Genomic DNA, 21,461 nt, shown 5'->3' with positions numbered 1-21,461 from the left:
GGCCACCCCACCTCTATCCCCCCTCCTAGCCCGCATGCCGACGACGGGAGCGCTTCGGAGCGTCTTTACTACTCCTCCGTCGCAATTTCAGAACAGTTTTTCCTCAGAAAAGCAGTCCGCCAGCATCGGCGCCCCAACTGCTGACACCGACCCGCCGCCGTTGCCAGGCGCCCCCGCCCCCGGGGCCTGTCCCCGCCCCTGGGAGCCGCCCCCGCCGCCGAACCGCTCTCTTCCCCGCTCTTTTCCCCCCGGCAGCCCGCTCTGGGCTGCCTTCGCTTCCGACACCGCCGTTAGCAGAGCCCTCACCGGAGGCATCGAGCGGCGTTCCTCGGGGCGCGGCGCCTCAGGGCACCGGCGGTGCGCCGGGCAGCCCCTCGCGCCTCCGGGAGGCGGGGCGGGGGCCTGCGAGCGGGGTCGGACCGCCGTGAGGACTGCAGCGAAGTCCCGCCCCTTCCGCTTTGGCGGCCATGGCCCTGCAGGGGGCGCTGGGTCGGGCGGCGAGAGGGCTGGGGCTGGTCGGTCGGTGGGTGCGGGGTCGGGGTCTGGGTCGAGCCCAAGGGGACAGGGCCTGCTTTGTGTTTTCGTGCCGTTTGAACGCGCGTCCGCAGGGGAGCGGCCCTCCGGGGAGCAGCGCGGCCGGGGCCGGGGCTTGGCCTTGGGGAGGGCCGGGCCCGGCTGGCAGCGGGAGGTGCAGGCCTCGGAGCGGCACGGCATAGCACGCCTGAGGCAGCCGCTGCATTGATAAACACGAGCGCGGCCCTTTCTGTTAGAGTCGGGTTCTGTTTGTTGAATACAGCCCGGTGTCAGATTTGACACTTGGATCTGTGTTATCATTGGGGGAGGGAGGGAGGGAGGAGGGGGGAACTCGCGGTATTTCTCGTGTAAAGTCAGCCTTTCTGGTTATTCTTATAGTCTCTGCCATCCTTCTCTTTATTTTCGTCTTCCTGTATGACCTTAGGTATTGCAGCTGAAGTAAACTTACACGTAATGGAGAAACCACATGAAATATTTAAATAAAACAGTACGAACCCAACCTTTAATTTGTGAACTGTGAAATGTGTCATTTGTTTGAAAGCTCAAATATCTGACTTTAATTTCTTTTTAGTTTTAGAATGGGGAATAGGGTGCCTACTTCTGTGGGATTGTCTAACGATGCTGCTGTGAATCAAATACAGGTAACATTATTTATGCAATTCTTACATATTTTCAACATTTCTAAAAGCCGTGGTTACTTAAAACCTCTTCTGACTTAACAGAATGAAATTCTGTAAATAGTTCTGCTTGTTGAACCTGGTTCTTATGTTTATTAAGTATTACTGGCAAGATTGTTTAACCACAGCTCTGGAACCTGATCATCCTAGGCTACATCCATTTTATGTTTTTTCAGATCTCTACTCAAATTCAATAATGCTATCGATATTGGGGATTAAACCTTGTAAAATGACTGTTATCAAATGAAGTAAATATTTAAAGAGTAAGTTGTTTTTTAAAGTAAATTTACTGATACTAAATGACAGCCTGAAATCACCTTGAATTTACAGTAAGGTAAGAGGGGTACTGCTTTCTCCTACTCAGAACCCTTTTTGTCACTCTCCTTGCCACCAGCAGATCCTGTTTGCCTCACGGCCAGGGAAAGCTGTACTAAATAATTTGAGGACATGCAGTTTGTTTGGCAGACCGTAGGAGGTCTGTGACTGCAGAGCAAAAGAGGGTTCAAGGTTGGCACCACTGCATGCCAGTCATACGACATGCTCCACAGTCGTTCTGCTCAGTTTTGGAGTCAATGCGCAGGTCATACACAGCTTCGTAGATGCCAGCAGTGCTTCTGGTAGAGATGATTAATGCCAGTTCTCCTCAATTTCTCTACTCCCACGAGATGATGATCGTAGCATTCCTGAAAGTTAGATACTGCTAAGTTCTAACTGATTCCAGATATTCTGCTCAGTACCTTTCACTGAGAAGCTTAAGTGGAGCAGGAGAACTTTTATCTTCCATGCAGTTCTGCAAACTGCTGAAGTCACACCTCGCTGCGTGCTGCAGTTGTGTGCAATGCTCTTTGGGATCTGGCCAAGTGCAACTGCACTTTTTGAGGTCCAGAGTCTGACTTGGAGGTCAGGTAGGAAGCAATTTTTGTTCTGATGTGAAAGTATGGGATGCATCCCTAAAGGAGGTGCTAGGCCACCATAGAGGTCTTCAGTACAAATGTGGGGTGGATATGTTTTGCACCCATTGTACAGGTGATGATGTCCTCTTGACAGATGCCTTGATAGAAGCCACTGTGCGAACTCTTGTTTTTAAAGAAAAGTAGCTCATTCCTTGCCTTAAGATTCTTGTGACTTAGAAGATAAACTAGCTTTTCCCTTTACCTTGAAAACCTGAGAATAAAGTACAGGCTTTTCAGAAGCAGCCAGCCAGCGCTGCAGCACGGCTGGGAACTCCTCAGTTGTCCCTATTAAAATACCTCAGAAAGCATTTTACAGAGAGTAACTTCCCTCTATTTGTTACCATAATAACAGATTTTTAGCTTCTGTATTTGTTTTCCTGACTGTTTGATACTCTTAAAATACACTGATTTAAAGCACACTGACTTGAATGTTCTTTTGAACACACAGGAGATAATTTCAGACAACTGTGTGGTGATTTTCTCTAAAACAACATGCTACTACTGCAAGATGGCAAAAAAACTTTTTGATGATATGAATGTAAATTACATGGCTGTAGAACTGGACATGAATACAAACGGAAGTCAGTTCCAAGACATTCTTCACCAGATGACAGGTGCCAGAACAGTAAGTGTCTTTTCTTACATGTAACAAGCAAAGTAAGAACTTACACTGCACACGTTCCTCACAGGTTATGAACGTATCAAGTTCTTCATTTTTTTTTGAGATAAGTAAGCTTGGGATACAAGCTCCTAAATTAAAGACATGGTACTGGAGAAGGGTTCTGTACTGTCTGTGTTTAACACTTACCTTGTAGTTTCTTGATTTTATATGCTCTCCCGTGACTCAATTATTTTAATGTATTACAATCTCCCATACAGTGTATCCCACTTTTGAGGGGCACGTGAACAAATTTTCCCATCTCTGTAAATATTACAGAAATGTCTGAGTTGTACAGTAATTTTAAATATGCATATGTAAGAACATAACTATTGTTTGTATACTAGAGTCCATGTAGGCTTCCTTAGATTTTTATCTTTTTTTCAAGCAATAACTAATGCAATTTTCATTTTCTGGATAGCTCCCAAGAGTGTTTGTCAATGGGACTTTCGTTGGAGGTGCTACAGATACTAAGAAGCTTCATGAGGAAGGGAAACTGCTTCCATTAGTTCATCAATGTCAAGTGAAATGAAAATCCTGAACAGCCATAGTCTTCCTTTGTATAATCAGAATTTCAGACAAGTTAGAAGATCACAAAGATACGCTGCATCAGCTGGACTCAACATCTTCAAGCTGTGTATCGCCGATCATTCTCTGACACAGATTTTATGGACTTGGCAAATTACTTGGTGTCCTTGCCTCAGCTTTACCACAACCAAAATGGTGATAAAAAGCATTATGTAACTTCTAAGCTCTAAGTGTGAGACAGTGATCTCATTTGATGGCTATTACATCCTCATACTATGCTTTGGAGAAGTATAGACTACACAAGAAGAATCCTGGAGTTCTTTTGCTGCGAGTTAGTTTGCTTTCTAGCTTTGTTCCGACAATTACAATAAATGGTCAGTTTAATGTAACGGTTCCTTTAAATTTAATTTTTCTCTGAATGTCAAACTGTAATTATGAAGAAAGTATGAAGCAAAGCAAGTTTGTAATGATATTGCTGTATGCATGTCTGCCCCTTACATTTCAGTGTCTGATCATCTAGCTACCAAATTCAGTGTCCAGTTGCTAAAGAAAAGGGAATAAAGATTCTTGCAGCTTTAGAGGGGTAGGTAATTGCTTTCACCTTTACTCTGCGCTATCAGTCTATACACTGTCATTCAGGAATATCCTTCTAGGGGAACGAGACAACTCGCTGTCACTAAACTCTGCAGCTACAATCTACGTTAGGATCAATCCGCCACTATTATGAAACTTAAGACCAAGTAAAATGGGTCTAATATGCATAGAGTTTATTTAGTACGTAAATTCTACAGTCAGAATGCAGTTTACTAGCGATTTTAACTTGCAGTTAAATGTCTAAAAGAAATGTCTAAAATTCGATAGTTTCAGTACAATGTACATCCAAAGCCAGACCAGGCAATGCCGAGACTTGGTTATTTCAAGAACGTTCATAAGCAAGTAGAAAATAATATCCCATTCTTCAGTAAAAGGGACCATTACACTACTAAAGGTGCACAGTTTAGAATAAAAACATTTAATTAATGAATTTTTACTCACTTCTTGTGAATGAAGCTCCTGTTATTTCCATTGCTTTCGGCACTGCCTGCACTTAAACTACTTTTTTCCCCTCAAGGGGATTTATCTTCAGATAAATCTTCGCATTTATCTTCAGATAACCAGGACTGTAAGAGTATCACATAAATTTGAGAGCTTCACTTTTGTGATGTGGGTTTTAAATAAGTTTAAACTGCATCATTTTTAGAAAGTCTTTAGTATACAGTTGCCTGCACTGTGCATCTTTAATGTGTAATGAGCTAATTAAACACACTGACCTCGTTATATTTATATTATTGTGGTTTACTGTATTTTTCTAGTTTCATCACTGCCTTATTAAAATTTTGTTTGCAAGGGCATACATCAAGGTAAACACAAATGTGCAAAATTTATACTTAATAAAGCAATTTATTTTGCACATACAGTGGTAACCAAGTATTCTTTTATTTCTGTGTAGAATTCTTCGGCCAGTTATGTTTTCTCAGAAGATTAACAATAGTTTTACACCTGAAAGCTGGTAAATCCATCATGAAAAAATAACAATAATAGTATGCAAAGGAATTTTTCGAAGACCTTTTCATTTTGTTCCCTGTTAAAAAAAAAAGTTCCAAAAACAGTAGTCTAAAATAACCCTTTGAGTTCTAAGTTTCAGAAATCCCAGGGCATTGTCACTTCAGGCAATATTCTATTCCAGCTGTTGAGAAAACACGCTGAGTGCCTGCAGATCCAAGTGAGCGCCCGTTTATTAAAGAATATATGTGTTAAGGCACTCAAAGGGTTAATTACATTTCTTTTTAACCATATTAAGGCTCCCCATCCAAATAGTTTCTCATTAATTTTGTATCATTTCATAGAAAGTAGCAGCAAGACAGTGCCTTCTTTATTGGATGGCACAAAGCCATGTTATGTTTAAGTTATTTAAACATGATATGGCGGTTAAAGTGTGGTTCTACTCTAGGAAAAAAAACCAAGAACAAGAAAAGGAACTCAAAAATAGGCATTAAAAATTTCCATATTTTTTCTTAGCATTGTCTCCCAGACAAAGCTTTTTATCTTAAAATAATGTTTGCCCTGGGATCTGAACGTTAAATTATCCACTGAAAGATTCTGTACTTAGGTCACCTAAGACATACCTGCTCACCCAGCCTAAACACCACGCTCCTAGGAAGCGTGAGAAGCTGGAAACAAGTATCACGTTATTTAAGCAGACAGAGCTGTCAATGCGTCCACCTGTTGCTGCTTTTTACTGAATTATTTTTAGAGAGTAGAACTGCACTTTTATAGGAGAATATAATAGAAAAGACATTTTATTTGTAACTAGTTGTGCTTAACTCTAAGAAGCTGGTAACATCAGGAAAACAGCTATTTATATTCATTATTTGTTAATGAAGCATTTGTAAAAGTTTTCAACATACCACATATATATACGCAAATATATATATATTTAAACTTAAATTCAGAATGCAGAAATACCTAAAGAAACCACGCTTTACAGTATCAAAATTATAAATCCAAATGTAAGCACACATATTTAAAGACGCCACACCTTCTGCTGAAATTAGCTAATCTTGAATCTTAGCTCTCAGAGCAACATACGTAACATGCTGCCCTAGTGTTTTGCCTTTCCCCCCGTTAACTCTTACTCAGCAACGTTGTACACTGTACTGTATCATGGCAAGATGAAACCTCTACCAATCCAGCAATAAAGTCATTAAAACAGCTTACTTATGGCGTATTTGTCCACTGTGAATCAACTCAAATAGCAAAATAAACCCTACAAACTGATGAAACGCTTAAAAAAAAAAAAAAAAAAGATTAAAAGCGCACGCAAGACAAATTATTCTTTCCTTAGGTTTACTTCTACATCCTGTTCTTTGAAGATTTCCTCTAATCAATACTGCAAGGAAGCTGCCCGTTTATACAGAATATTAATTTGTTCCCCTAATTCTGTGTATAACAGCAGCTTGATGTTATTTAACAGAATGGAAAGAACCAACCCACTGAACTAATTCTAGAAAAAACCTTTACATTTGAAAAGCCAATTTGAAGCTGTTACTTCATAAAAATAAAGCCATTCACAGGCAGATGTTGGATTTTTGTAAATAAACAAAGTATACTTTTGTCACTAATTTTTACACAAAGCTTTACAAAAAAATCCAATAGATACAGCAAATTAAATGTTTTACAAGAGATTTATATAGTCAAAGGAATGAAAAAAATTATCCAGGTTTATAAAATTAAGATAAATACTATGACATCAGTTCTGGTATAAGTTACTTAGCTAAGTTAGCCTGCTCAATGACAGCAAGAAGGCAGAAGAAGAACAGAGGCAAGAAAAAAAGGAATGGACGAGAGCTTGTGTGTGAAAAGGGAGACAAGAATAGGCCTGAGGTGCCAAGGAGATGGGAAAGGAGGAAAAAGACAGCATTAAAAGAGAAAAGGAAGGGCAAAGCAAAAAGGTAATACAAGAAACAAAACAAATGGAACCAATATTAATGCTCCTGGTACGGTGGCTATGAGTTATTAAGGAGCACAGCATTTTGCAACGGAGAAAAGTATTTTCCTAGTGTTTTCACAGAGAAAGCCATTATTGAAGTACATTGAAGTACATTTCCAAAACTATTGGCGTATTTTTTAAGCCAAGAATTTATACTTTGTTGAATAGCCTTTTAAAGCCATACCCATTTATAGGCTCCAATTAAACAACAACAATGAAAAAGAACAACACAACCCCCTTAATGATTTATATCTAACAAACAGGTTTAACAATGGTTTTAAGCAGCAAGACACTTTAGGGCCAGTGATTAGCGGCCCTCACGCCGTGGGCACCGAGCCTGGCCCTGCTGACTTCAGATCTACACCTACTTTTAAACTTCTTTTTTTTATACACTGAGGATTGTAGGTAAAGAGCCCGTATTTTGCCTGTAATCTAGTTCTACAAGCATCCCAAACTCTCCTCCTCTGTGCTACAGGTCTAAAATTCCTGAAATGAAATTCTATCTCTTGGCAAAATTATTCCTGTCTTTATTCAATTTATTACACAATGCTGGCCGTATGCATTGCATGGTTTTTAAGAAATCTTGAGTGGCTTCTGCCCTCTTCACATTCTTGATTGTGACCCATCCATGAAGAAACCTGACCTTTGATGTTCATTTGTTACAGCTCTTCATTACAGAAGAATGTTTTGCCACTGCTGTGTTTCCAACCATTACAACCTTTTCTTCTTTCTTAAAGCTAAAGTGCCTGAACATTATAGTCTTAGACATAATACTCTAATACTTTAGAATTGTTAAGGGGATGACAGTGAAATGGCAGTCAAACTGAAAGCCTATAAATTCTGTTAGGTATCAGGAAACCTGCATTCACCCTGTCTACAGTTGCACTCTGCGTTTAGACTTTTTTTTTTTTATTATTCATGTTTTGAACAAAATTGACTATCTTAAAAGTTGCCCCTGTTTAATTTTTATGGGTAAACTGCAGTGCACAATTATAGTCCCTTTTTTTTTTTTTTGTTAGTCAAAATGTTCCTCCAATGCAAACAACACTGTAACTTGAAAGAGTCAGTATCTCCTCTTTGGTGAAAGAGTAGGTTATTTATTGTATACTGAACTAATGCTTAAGCTTAGCAACATTACAGTAATTATTGCCTCTTTTCATGACCAGATATCGTTGTGGAAATTATCAGTTTAATAACTAAAGATTAAAATCAGGACAAATTTATGTTATGGCAAATGAGTCATGCTGTCCCCTAAAATGCAGTATACGGGCAGATAAAAAGATCCAGTCTATGGAAAAAGGATATGCAGCATCATTCTTCTATGCCCCTTGCCGCAAGATAATAACAAAACCAGACAGAAAACGGTAAAAACAAAGGTCAACACACTATAAAGTTTCAGCTGTCAGCATTTACTTCAGTTTCCCCTCCCTCTGAAAATCTTCAAGGACGAGCAGATGACCACATGATCTCATTGGTGCTAGTTTTACATCGGATAACCAAACCGTTTAGAATATTCTAACAAGATTTTTTTAGGTCAGAGATATGGTAAATATTTAGGAGCATATTATGTACTCCAGCATGGATGACTATCTTTAAGATGGTGCATTGCTATCCAGTGGCAATAGATACAGGGAGCTACATTCCCTCTAAGTTCTACTGAAAAGTTCATCTTCACTTACGCTCTAGTTTAAGGAATTGTATTTTAAACTCGACTGCTTTCAAATATGCAACACTACTATAACTGTTCGTTCAATCTGTTAGTAACTAGTCTAATTTTCACTTGCAGTAAATTTATGCAATTAACTGCACCACATAACTTGAAATATCTGCTTAAATTTTCATTTTATATTTAGTCCAAAATATTTCCTATTACTTCACAAATACTACTCCAAATAAGAAAAAGTACTTGCAAAAGATACTTATCTATCAGTTATTTTCAACATCTCTAGCTTAGAAGGAAACACCTAATTAGGTGTTTGACTATTGTGTAATTTAAAACACATTACTACCAAAACCAACCCCAAAACATCAGTGCATTTACTTGAAAAAATTATTAACAGGTATTGAGAAAATGCTCCTCACATTAATGGTGTTTTTTTAGAAAGGAGACTACAAGTGGTAAGAAATGGATAATTTTCTTTTTCATACTCAAAGTGCTATGTCTCAGCTTTCGTAGGAACACTTGTTTTTTCTAGATGTCACCTGACAAGCTGGTGGCAGTCCTGTATTCTTCAAGCATTCTATCAGAGCTGTATCGTAAGAGCAGTGATAAATCAGAAGTAACTACACTCATGTCCACTGAAAGGTAACATTCCTACCAGCAGTTCTTTAAGCCATGGTTTTAATGTCATGGATTTATTCATTAAGGTAGAATATAAGTATGTAGCAGAACACCCTCAGTAACACGTAACCTCACATTTTAGCACCAAAAGAGATATCCATCCTACAGAATGCGAGATTGGAATTTATAATCAATATGTACGAGGCATAATGAAAAGTGTTACAAGTATCAAAAGTATAATATGAACTTGAATCTTACATTTAAAAGCTTGGTGTTTAGGCAGAAAAATATGGTCTTACATGTCATTTATCACAACTGGGTTATTTTTATAAATCATAATTATTTTCAAATTAACATCAAATTCACTGCTTAAAACAGCCAGAATTAGCATAAAAGAGGCTGACATACATATGTCTTAAGGGAAGTTTTAAAAGCATCACTAAAAAACCTTATCTCATCTTCTAAGATGATCTACTAAAGAGATCTTTTAACTTCCCCCCTATACACACATATATAAAAACAAACACAGAGAATTAAATACATATACACATGAATTGCTATCAATTCCTGTTCCAAAGTGATAAGATATTCACTAGCTTTCTCCTTATTTACTCACACTCTTACTATCAGACTAAAAAAAAAAATAATTAAAAAAAAAATCCAGTTTCAATCACTTCCTAAACAAGATTTTGAGAACATGTAGGAGGCAACTGTACATGTCATAAAAGTTTTTAAGAATTGGTCACTACAAACTGGAGGTAGTTTTGAAAAATGTTAGCTTGAATTAATTTACGAAATCAGAAGTAATGTTAATCTACAAAAAGATTTTAAAAAATGAAATACTCTCCTGTTAGGAAGATTGTTTCTGTATCACTGAATACATTCCTTCGAAGAAAATGTAGTGTTTTGTTTCTGGTTGTTGCCACTCAGCTTGCAAGAGCAGGCCAAGACACATGCACTTGTTGATCTTTCTTACTGAAAGTGTGCTGATGCTTCCTGGAGTTATAACACGGACTGAATGTGGCTTCCCAGCTATTTCCAGGGTCTTTTTCTACTAAAAATAGTTCTTAGAACTTCCTGTAAAGTGTACTAATTCTAAAACAGAGCTTCTGAAACTGCATTGTACAGAAAGTGCCTCTCAATTTATCTAAAGAGAATTACACTTTACTCCTGAAAACCCAAATGATAATCCAGATAGAAAAAGATTAGCATAAGCTTTTCCACTTTCAATTTTATCAGTATAAAATTTTACTGGGTAACTTTTATACTGCATCACAGTCACATGGTCTCATACACGCCAGAAAATACTTCTTTTGTAGATTTGAAGTGTAACAATGGAAACTGTTGAACCTTAGTAACTTGTTTAAAATACAAAGATTAAAAAAAGCCCCCAAAAAAATCCCACTCAACGAAGTTGCTGTTAAACAACGTTATTAAAAATACTAAACCCACTTTTGTTTCCTGCCCCATCCTAAGAGTAATTCATCAATTTATTCTTGCAAGCAAACATTCCACAGCAATGGGGCAGGGGGAAAATTAAAAATCTCTCAGTATTTATGATCTATTATACATGAAATTAAATTATGTATTGTGTAACCCTGTAGCTATTTTTAGCAAACTTCCCACTGTTATTTTAAATTGTGTGCAACAGGAAAAAAGAGAAAAGAGATTTCTCATCTGCTTTTCTTGTTTTCCCTTCACAAAAAGGTAACATTCTGATATGTATATAATGTGCCATATTCTAATAAAGTATATTTGGCTGGGAATTCCCAGGGTGAAGTCTGTTGCCAGCAATGGACCCACTGGGAAGAGCAGATGCCTATAAAATTAAATCAAATCCAAAGTGAAGTTTCGAATAACATCCAAAGCTCCTGTATCAAAGCCACATATATCCAACATGCCTCTGTCATCTGGATCTGCAATCGTAAAACCATTTGATGTCATTCCACAAACAATCAGTTTAGCAGGAATACCCATTTTCTAGAGGAAGGAAATAAAAAATAATCAGAAAACACATATACAGTAATTTAAACATACGAGAAGGCCAAATCTTGCTATCTTGCTTGCATAAACCACTGTCTGAATAGCCATAGTGCTAGAAACTAGATATGCCATAACCAGAATAGCAGACTGCTTGTTAACATTTTACTTAACCTGCAGTAGATATATTTAAATAAATGGAAATAATTACAATGAGGTATATTAGCACGACTTTCCTGCAATACTAAAATTCATAGATTATTTCAAATGCAAACATTACAACTTCTATTCTGCGGTTTACTCTGAGAAAACTTTCAATAATTATTATCAAATCATCTAATAGGCATCAAAGAGTGTGATTTTGTCTAAGGCAAGAATTTCCAAATATTGCTTGAACAAACACAGGAACTGTGGCTTGGACAATTCTGCTAAATGAGCTGAATTTGTAGGTTAGTAACCTGTAAGGTAAAGCAAAGCAAGTGGCATGAAGGCCAGAGAATAGGAACTCTTTGTTCCAAGAACAAATTTAGGAATGGGATATAATCTCAAGTAAGAAAACTGAAACACGGTGGGCAAGTTAAAGATTTTTGGTATTAATTTCAATTGGACATGATATGAAGATTAATGTCCATACATACATGCTTGCCATTTCTTGTAGTTTAGTTCCTTGAAAGCACAGAAGATTGTCGGCTGATTAAATAAGAGTTTCTAATAGCTATGGGCTTGGGGAAGGTATTTTTCTAAGTTCTATTTTAAAATTATGAAGCTGTACAGCTTAGAGTAGCCCCTTTAAAACATAATGAGCCTTCTTCATAAGATACTATCACCTCATCCTATTGACACCTCCCTACAGGCTTATTTTCATTACTTCATTTAAACATTGTGGTATCTACTGCAGCCATCAAAGTTAAATTTAATTCTGTAAGCCAGATTTCATTCTGTAAGAACTATAAAAACACTTATTCAATCAATTATATTGCCCAAATACCAAACAAATTTTCATTGATATTAAGTACATCAAACAGGGTAGGATAATTACAAATCCTTTTAGCTATTCAGTGGTTTTAAATATGTGCAATTAGTGCAATATGTGCACTAATTCTGACTAACTGCAGAATATATCAGTTTTTAACAATATTTACTATTTACTGAAAAAAACCCCACAACTAGTTCAGTCTCTAAAACATCTTTAGAACTGGTACTTATTTTATCCTGTATTCATCAATTATAAACAGCCAGAAGCATATTTACCTCCCTGTACTCTCTAAGAGCTGCTGCAGGATGAATATTTCCAGCAAAGGTCTCATTGTCGGTAAATACAATGAAGACATCAGCAGCTGTCTGAGTTTTCTGAGCCCATATCATTGGAAGGGAACAATCAGTGGTACCCATTGGAATCTTAAAAGAAACAAAATAATAAGTGGAACACATTAATACAGAAATCAGTAAACCATGGAAAAATTACTTTTCATGTAAGCTTCATGTTTTATCACACACAGAGGCTTCTTTATTAAACAGTAGTTCACTTACTCATTTCATTTCAGTTTTGTTCAGGGTTTTTTCACTTTTTTTTCCCATTCTTTTTTGCACTAACTTGTTGCGACCTAACACTGCCATTCTATATTGCAATGTTAATATCTGGCACCTGAAATAATGACATTTGCTGGACTTTCTCTAAATAAAAGCGAGAAAAATATCCAGTGTTTTATTATACAGATACAGGCTAAACCCAATAGTAGAACTGATTACAAAGAAAATACATTGTAACCATTGTAACTGCTGAGACTTCTAAACTTTGACATTAGCAACAGCTACTTCCTATTTTTTTAAATTTTTTTATTTGTTTGTTTTTACATACTTCATACATTTTCACTAATACTTGAGGTAACGTCATATCAGCCGTCACCGGGCAAGGGACCATTTCATGTGAAAAGGCAACAATATGGGAATCCTTCTCAGTACGTGCGACAACCTGAGAAAGAGGAAGACAAAAATAATTTAGTTATATTATTCAGAATTTTTATACCTGAATCAAGGCATTCCCTACCAAACACATAACAGGATATATGCATTTGTATTTAAGTCACCATGGCTCCTCATACGCAGTAATGCTTCACTCTACACTTTAAATATTCTGTAATATTACTGCAAATAAGCATTACAAAAATCAGAGCTAAATAACTCCTCTGATTATTGTAACTAAAGATACTTCCATATTTCTTCTCTTCCCTCTGACATAAAACAGTAAATATTTTCAAACTCACACAAAAGTTTGACTCCTCTGTAAGATAAATACACAAGAAGTTTTAGAATATCAAATTGAGGTGGAAGTGATTGTGATACCAGGGCCATATTGATAACTCAACACACATAAGAATTATCCCAAAATTGCTTAATCCAATCCGTATTACTCTATGAACGCTTCTGAAAAAAAAAAAAAAAAAAGTATTTTCGTAAATCAAGTGTATTTGATTTATACTGGAAACGAACTTCTTCAAATTGATCTTTCTGGATTTGGTTGCCAGTAGCTTTAAGCATCCGGTCAACCAGTAAGACACAAGGTCACATCTTCTGTACCCAAAAAATATTGTATGTAAATTTCCTTCTGATTTCTAATCAACTTTACAGCACCTCTGTATCAAAAGAGCAGCTCAAGCTGCAAATAGTTATAAATGTGCGGGAAGCATCCCTGCCCATGACAGGGGCGTTGGAACTAGATCGTCTTTAAGGTCCCTTCAACCTAAACCATTCTATGATTCTATAAAAGAAGTTGAACGCCTCACCATACACATTGCTGCTGCAACTGTGCTAGCATTGAGCACGCTCCCCAAAACTTTTTGTGTCATTGATGCACTGACATCAACTGCAACTAAGAAGCGTTTTCCTGTTGGTTCAACTGTCTAAAAGGAAAAAAGAAGAAAAAAGAAAAAAGAAAATAGGTACACATAATTAATATATTAATTTCTTCTTCCTCCTTCTGCTTTCAACCTTCGATGTGGGGCTTTTTTTTATTCTTTCTGGGATAACATTAGTACAATAACGTTGCAACAAGCTGTATCATGAAGTTTTAATTCTTTGTTTAATAAAATCCCAATTCCTAATATTTTTGTTATAAAGTTTCAAAATTGTTATCCACCCAACAAACTTTTCTTGACCGTTTTATAAGCTTTCAGAAAAGAGAGAATTCTTAAAAAGCTTAACAAATTGAATAACTATATTACCTTGAAAGTTTTGTAAAATGAGGCATCTAAAGCTTCTAAAATGTCTTCATCAGGACGCCACCAAAGCTTCCCTCTGCTTCCGTGTCCAGCTTTGTAGGTTTCTAATGCAACCAAAATATGGAATGGATGTATTCTGCCCTACAGGCAAAAGAAATCAACAGTAAGTTTTTGAAAATCTGAACTCCTTAAAAAAACAAAAGTAATAAACTAAAACTAAAAATCAAATCCTACAACAAAAATCTTTGGGTTAGTATGTTGTTACTTTAAATTTGAAGAGTTTGTGCAGTCTTTACGCAGCTGCTGAACAAACTGATCCTTGTCATGCTGTTTCCAGAATCCTCCAATGAATTCCAAATGTTATGCCATCACCAGAACCTTAGTGAAATTTCACAGCTCTATCTATGATTGTCCAATGCCGTTTTCTATCACAGTCTTACAGTAAGAGAAAGTCCTTGTCCTGCTGAAGGGAAAGGAGTTGAGCTAGGGAAAGAACAAACTTAGAATCATAGAATGGTTCTGTGGGAAAGTAACGGAAGATTGGCGAGGAGGACTGCAAATACGCTCGTGACTCGCATGTGGGGTGCTGGAAAACACATATATCACACTAATTGTTGCTTAGTTTTGTGTGCTCAACAAGTAGGACATCTGCACTTAGATAACACAGGCCTGGGATGGACTCAGGGGCACCTTATCAAACACGCCTGAGATTCCTGCCCTGCTGTTGAAGAGATCAAAGCACAGTGGAAAACTCTGCCTGCCAGAATCCTTGAAATACAGGCTCAAACAGCAAGTGGGAGCTCTCTCGCTCCCTTGCTAACAAGGACTCTCTTGCTAATAAGGACTCTCGCTCCGCGGCGCCTGCGTCCCCTGCTTGCCTGCCTCTGCCCAGGTGCTGCTTCAGAGGTTTCCTGATCCATGAGGTATTGAGATTAAATTTTTTCTTTGCTCTTAATCCATGGTTTTGTGGTTGTTCCTGCGTCCTGCCTGCATCAGCTCACACAGGTTCAGGTCGGAAGGGACCTTAAAGATCATGGAGTTCCAACCCCTCTGCCATGGACAGGGACAACTTAAAAGTTTTGTATCAGATTCAATAAAATTGGACAAACTATTTTCAGAATACAGCATTCGTTTTCCTCCTACTATAAGAAACAGTCCAAACATTTTCTTCTTTTTTTGCTTTCCCTACATAAACCAAACCAGTGTCTGCCGCACACTAAGTATTCTAAATCATATATTTGCTTTGCTTTACTGATTTATCAACATTTTGTTATCTTTTTCCTCACGGGGATTTTCACTACCAGTACCAAACCTTAGCAAATCTGAATGCCTGTCCGTTTTCTTTCTTCCATCAAGGTATTATGCCACCATCTTTGCCCCCCCTTCTCCAGTGCCTCAGCAGCTATGTATGATTAAAGCAGAAGGCAGAGAAAGGGAAGAGCAGTGGGATGGGAAAAAAGGATGGGTTGTTCTTCCCAATTCAACTACAGTCTTGAGGAAGTTAAGCATCTTGATTTTCATCTCCCCAGCTCACAAAACTATCAGAAAAAGCCACTTGTCTTCTCCATCTCCCATTAAATTCCTGAAAAATGTTGTTCTCTCTTTGGGAGAAATTTTTGTTCTCCCTCTTTTCCCTCTTATCTTCTTACCTCTTTGATGGATAGTAAAGCAACCTGAAAGGAGAAAGCCTCCTTGTTCTGTCTTCTTTTTCCTCTCAGCTGCTATGCTAGTTTCTTCACTCACTTCCTAAGATCCTACAGAAGTGACTTCCAGTCACTTTTCAAGCTTGTATTGCTGATTCTAAATTACAAGACTCAGAAGCAATGGATGAACCCAATAGGCAAAGCTTGCCACAGCCCAAATTTAAGAAAAGATCCTAGCTGTCAATCTACTTAATTTGTACAAAAGTTTCAGAAAAAGGGGGGGGGAATCAAATGAGAAATTATAAATACAAGCTTTAAAATAAAGGTGCAGGTATTCCACTCCAGTTTTTTAAAAGAATAAACTACACATTTCCTCCAAAGAACATCCCTTTTATTTTGTAAAGAGGTTGCCTGAAGAGATTAAAAACCACAAATGCTGTCACTGATTATGAAAACATTCTTACCTTTTTTAGCAGTTTCTCATTTCTTAGTCTTTCACATACTATTGCCACTTCTGAACCTCGTGGTTCGAGCACTGAATTTGCTGTCAGTTTTCCTAAATTTCTCAACAATACAGAAATAGACATTTCCTTCAGCAATGCCTTCCAAACCTATGATCGAAGAAAGAGAAGGAAAAAAAAAAAGATGAGATTCCCAAACTACAAGAACTGATATCTGTACATTAAATAAGTGTATTTTAAAATAAAGGTACAGGTTATATGAAGATCTTCATGCTTTTAAATTAGGTACTTCGGTAAATAACTTGAAAAACAGCATAAGGACTATTTGTGGAAATCTAAATTTAAGACTCTGAAAAGTGTTACTCCAAAGAGAATACAAAGCTAATGAACTTCACCCACCTCTTTAGATTTCAGATGATTTGTCAGGAGATGCTCTCTCACTAGACCATATTCCTCTATCAGATGAATAACCTCCAACTCATCTTTTGTGCGTTTTACTTTCTCCACAGCCTCCAGGTACTTCAAGAGTTTTTCAGTCTCAGCAGAAACTGCTTTGTCTTTATAAGCCTCTTGGACATCTTTCCACCCTTTGGTGATATATTTAGTGACTATAGCAATTCCTATTGAAAATAAAAATATTTTCCAAGCAGGATTACTGTCTTTTCACTGGCATGTATCATTCTAGCAAGCAAAGGAGTTAGCAGGTATCATTCTCAGACCTGCCAAGACCTTATAAAAAAGGTCAGCCATACACAACTTAGAGCAGTCGTTTAATTACTGTAATATTCTCCTTAGAAGCAAGGAGCCTAACGTATTTGAAACCAACAGATCTTCCCAAGTAACGAGAAAGTGTTACTTTATCATTTGTTAACAAATGGGAACAAATTGAGGGACTTGTATTATTTTATCTTCTCTTGACATAAGGAAGAAAAAGGAAGAACAAACCCTGTTCACCTTGAAGATAAACAGGTCAGTTTCTGATATGACCACTCATATTTTTAAGGTGCAGTTTGCAGGATACCATCACTAAGAAATCATCAGTCTACAACATTACTTGGGTTTCCAAAATAGTTCCACAGTAAATATAAAAAGCTTAAAAACACAGTATTTTCAGGTAAATAAAACTTTATTACCTTCACTGGCAGGTTTTAGGTGGGACAACCTCAGAAGATCTTTATGAGACCAACCACTTCTTTGTTTATATTTTGTAACTGCTAAAGCAACAGCCATGCCATTCTTTCCATTGTACCAATCTGCAACAGCTTTCCTCAGTGCGCGGCCCCACATGCCGCATTTCATGCCCTCCTTCAGATCTTTTTTAAATTGGATGAAAGTAAAGAGATGGGTCGGTATGCAACACACCTCAGGAACAGCTTTAAATGCCGCTTGTTTTGTTTTTGCATCAGAACACTGTGAGCAAATTGCAAGAGCAAAAAGCAGGGGCTCCTGTTTTGCTGCTCTGCCTTCTTGACTAAATGTCTTTATTTCTTGAACAACTTCACAACCTCTACCCTCTTCAATCAGCCTTATTAAAGCTTCTGCATTTTCAAAGCCCAGCTTCTGCTCCTTGATGTAGTAAGTACCACCTTCTGAACCAAAACACAAGAAACGTTGCAGTCGATTCATATCGGTGACATGCCACACATAACCACTTTCAGAGTTCGGCACCTGCTTTTCATTCGGGAGTAGCACTTGGTTTTCCTCGTCCTCCATTGTTTACACTTCCAAGAGGTCTGCTGAAAGAATAACAAAGTTTATTAAGAACTATTGTGAAAACCTGATGACTCTACTCTTTTATCACTTCTTAGCAAAGTAGATATGTCTTATCTATACACTTGTAATTTTTCCTTCATAAATTTTGTAAGACTATACTCTAAGTGTGCAACAATACGTATCAGTTAGGGGAAAAGAGACAAGAAAATAACAACAACAAAGTTATTTTCCTAAAATCAACTCAGCAACTACTTAACCCAAATAAGTGCCACACAGAAAACACAGCTGGTGTTATGCCCTTTGGCCACCAATATGTTACACCACTTTCTTGGGTAGACTTTTGAATTGCATACTAAATTGCTCAAAACTCAGATCTTGCCCTACTCTATTTTGCTGAAGAATTGGTAATGCTAACTAACTGAAGAAATGTGATGCTACAATAAAGAACTAAAATACTGAAAAACTGTTTAGTCAGAAGACTTTGTGAGAGTTTAAATACGGTAGGTTTCAGTGAGGCTTAGACAACAGCTTTTTAACAACTGACAGTAGCTCAAGAAAAAATTATCTTTATTACAGGCTCAGATGGTCTCCTGTTTCAAGTGAGATCTAAGAAAACACAAAGACAACAACAAATTCTGTACTGCTTTGAGGTTAAGAATTCTGTACTACATTTGAGGTTAAGAAGCTTTTTTGCACAAAAATTCACAATCTTTCAGGTCTTTATATGTATATACTCGAGTTGCAAGAGAGTTCAGCTGTAATATTTGCAGGCAACAACACTGCTCCTACTTAGAGGACATCTAGCATGGTAAAATTCAGGCCATCACATTTAAACTGAAATAAATGCAGGTGAAATGAAATCAGCAGGGTAAGGGGAAAAAAATTCATCATCATCACTATCTCCAAAACATTAATATGACAGCAATAAATTCAGTTTTCTCAGTTCTCACCAAACAATAGAGACTAAATAGCACCAAGAGATCCTATTAAAAAAAAAAAAAAGCACCAATAATCCACTGCATCAAACCGCATACATATCTTAAAATATGCACACACTAAAGTCTGAGCACACACAAATGTCATTTCAAAGAAATCCACTTAACAATTTTTAAGTACTGCCGATATCTACTTTTGACATGCTTGCTGGGATACTGAAGATAAAAGCCATTTTGCTTCATTTACCAGGATAAGCTAGCACAAATAAATGTGACTAATGTAGACAGAATTTTTTCTCCAGTTTAGGTAAGTAACACACTGATTTACAAACAACTTCCCTACTTTCTCTTTGAAACAGAATTGTCCTTTCTCTGCAAGCAACTAGAAATGCACCCTTCCTCTGTTCTTGCCTATCTGCAGTGATGTGCTGTCTGCATCCAGAATTAAATGAGAAATAATCATCAGTGCTCCCATCATATTCTATATGCTGCTAAAATCATAAAAATAGAAGCCACATGATGATACCTGGTTTAAAAATGCAGGTTTCAGTTTAAAATTAACTAAGAAATATCTTTTATGGTATTATTCAGAACACCAGTGCTCAGCTATTTTTCTCAGTGCTTAAATATTCTAACCATGTTTCCTGCCAAACCAATTTAAATACACATCACGGTTGAGGTGACTTTTTCACTGACATCTGAAACATGCAAATACACCAAAAATAACAAAGGTGGTGGTATTTGCAATGAATGAATACCATATCAGTACGTTTAATGTCTAAATACATTTTGTTTCAATACATTTCACTTAGCTGGTTTCATTAAACAGTAGGTAACATTTCATGATAAACATACAAAACACAAACAAAAAATTGTGAAATCACAGTTAGCGTCCATTAGTTTATTTATCACCAAAAAATGGCATGCAGAAAAATACTGAAAACCACCATCATCTCAAAGCAAAAATAAGAATGGGAAACATAAGAGACCCTGCATGAGTAACAAGATCTCTATGTATACGAAACCTTGAGAATAATTTAATGTTGCATCTTTCATACCCCTGCTATAGTAAATTTTACTACATTAAAATGACACTAATGGGAATACTCTTAGTCACCTATGGATCACCAAGACTTAAACTGAACCGGAAGCTCCATGTCTTTGGTTAAACAAAACATTTATGATCTCACTTTGCTGATAGTATTAAGAAATACCAGCACTAGTTTGAATATTTTATAGCTTTTTCCTGTATTTTTCCATCCGATATGTCCATTTTATCTTAATTCTTACTTGGAGAGTCTCATTTGTCCTCACACGCTCAATTTTATAGTCACAAATACTAAGTAGCTACCATTGTCATCACCACCCTGAGAACAGCAACAAAACCTAAATGAAGTAATTATAACATTTCTAAAATTACAACTAATACTTATCTGGTTTGAAATCTACATTTACTTATAAAATATTGTAATGCAACATCTGTATTTCCATCAAAGCTATCATCCTGAAATGCAAACAGTTCACTACTTCACTATCACATGTGAACATGCACTGCGATGTTAATTATATTGTATTAAAGAAGTTTAAGAGCTAACAATTAGAGAAAAAAATTCTCCTTCTGCACTTCTAAACTGTATATCAAACCTAACTTATGCATGTTAATAGTGGGTATTTTTTGTTTACTTATTTTGTATGGGCTCATAGAACTGAAGAGGCGTGTGCTAGCATCCATAGGATTCTGACTATGGCTTCTGACACATATCTTAAAAGATAGTTGCAAATGTACACTTCTAGTTTTTCAGAAGATTAGCTCTTTAATTTGCCTTCTTAGGAATATACTGTGAGCTACAAAAACAGATGCTGTTATGATTTTCACTTTTTGTAAAGCTTCATTTCCACTCAGCCCTCAAAGTCATCATCTCAGATGGAACACAGTATTTCACAATGGAATGAAGTACCTGCAGTACTTATCCCATCAAAAATACCTGCGTCAAGTCTTCTGAAATCTTTAATAGTTATTAACGCCTTCTGCTAAGCACTCTAGGATACAAAACGGACTTATCTCAAACGGCTTATTGCTGTCATAGGGATTTAAAAAGAGCTTCAAACCAACATAATCTTTTCGATGCTAATACAAATCATAAATTCCTTAAAATAAATTTATATTTTAAAAATTACCCTTGAAACCTTCAATAGCTCATGCAAACCAGTAATTTCGCTACTAAACAGTCACACTAGAAGTATCAAATTTAAACATTGCCAGGATCCACTGGAAAAGCACTTATTCAGCGTTGAACTATTTAAATCATGTTGGACATTTCTAAGTCCTGTTTTATATTTCAACCTCACAA

General features: G+C 37.0%; 2 protein-coding genes across 3 annotated transcripts; one reads left to right on the top strand and one right to left on the bottom strand.

The window, feature by feature from the left end:
* Positions 1 to 458: 458 nt before the first annotated feature.
* On the top strand, positions 459 to 6,105 carry GLRX2 (glutaredoxin 2). Of its 2 annotated transcripts, none has more exons than XM_074151472.1 (4): positions 459 to 523; positions 1,106 to 1,175; positions 2,613 to 2,789; positions 3,244 to 6,105. In XM_074151472.1, exons 1-4 carry the CDS (start codon positions 468 to 470, stop codon positions 3,352 to 3,354), a joined length of 414 nt encoding a protein of 137 aa, XP_074007573.1. In that variant the 5' UTR covers positions 459 to 467; the 3' UTR covers positions 3,355 to 6,105. The 2 variants fall into 2 exon arrangements, with proteins under 2 accessions (XP_074007573.1, XP_074007574.1); XM_074151473.1 differs by having other exon boundaries at positions 468 to 523; positions 1,112 to 1,175; positions 3,244 to 4,810.
* A 1,797-nt stretch (positions 6,106 to 7,902) lies between these two features.
* RO60 (Ro60, Y RNA binding protein) lies at positions 7,903 to 18,190 on the bottom strand. Its single transcript, XM_074151818.1, has 8 exons — positions 17,596 to 18,190; positions 16,862 to 17,082; positions 16,466 to 16,612; positions 14,362 to 14,499; positions 13,924 to 14,040; positions 12,999 to 13,112; positions 12,392 to 12,538; positions 7,903 to 11,140 (listed from the first exon to the last, which is right to left on the bottom strand). The coding sequence occupies exons 1-8, from the start codon at positions 18,173 to 18,175 to the stop codon at positions 10,988 to 10,990; spliced, it is 1,617 nt and encodes a 538-aa protein (XP_074007919.1). The 5' UTR covers positions 18,176 to 18,190; the 3' UTR covers positions 7,903 to 10,987.
* Between the last annotated feature and the right edge of the window lie 3,271 nt (positions 18,191 to 21,461).

Source organism: Numenius arquata, chromosome 8 (assembly GCF_964106895.1).
Source record: "Numenius arquata chromosome 8, bNumArq3.hap1.1, whole genome shotgun sequence".
Classification (NCBI taxonomy): Eukaryota; Metazoa; Chordata; class Aves; order Charadriiformes; family Scolopacidae; genus Numenius; species Numenius arquata.
Note: the sequence above shows the minus strand (reverse complement) of the source record. Positions and strands in the feature narration are given on the sequence as shown.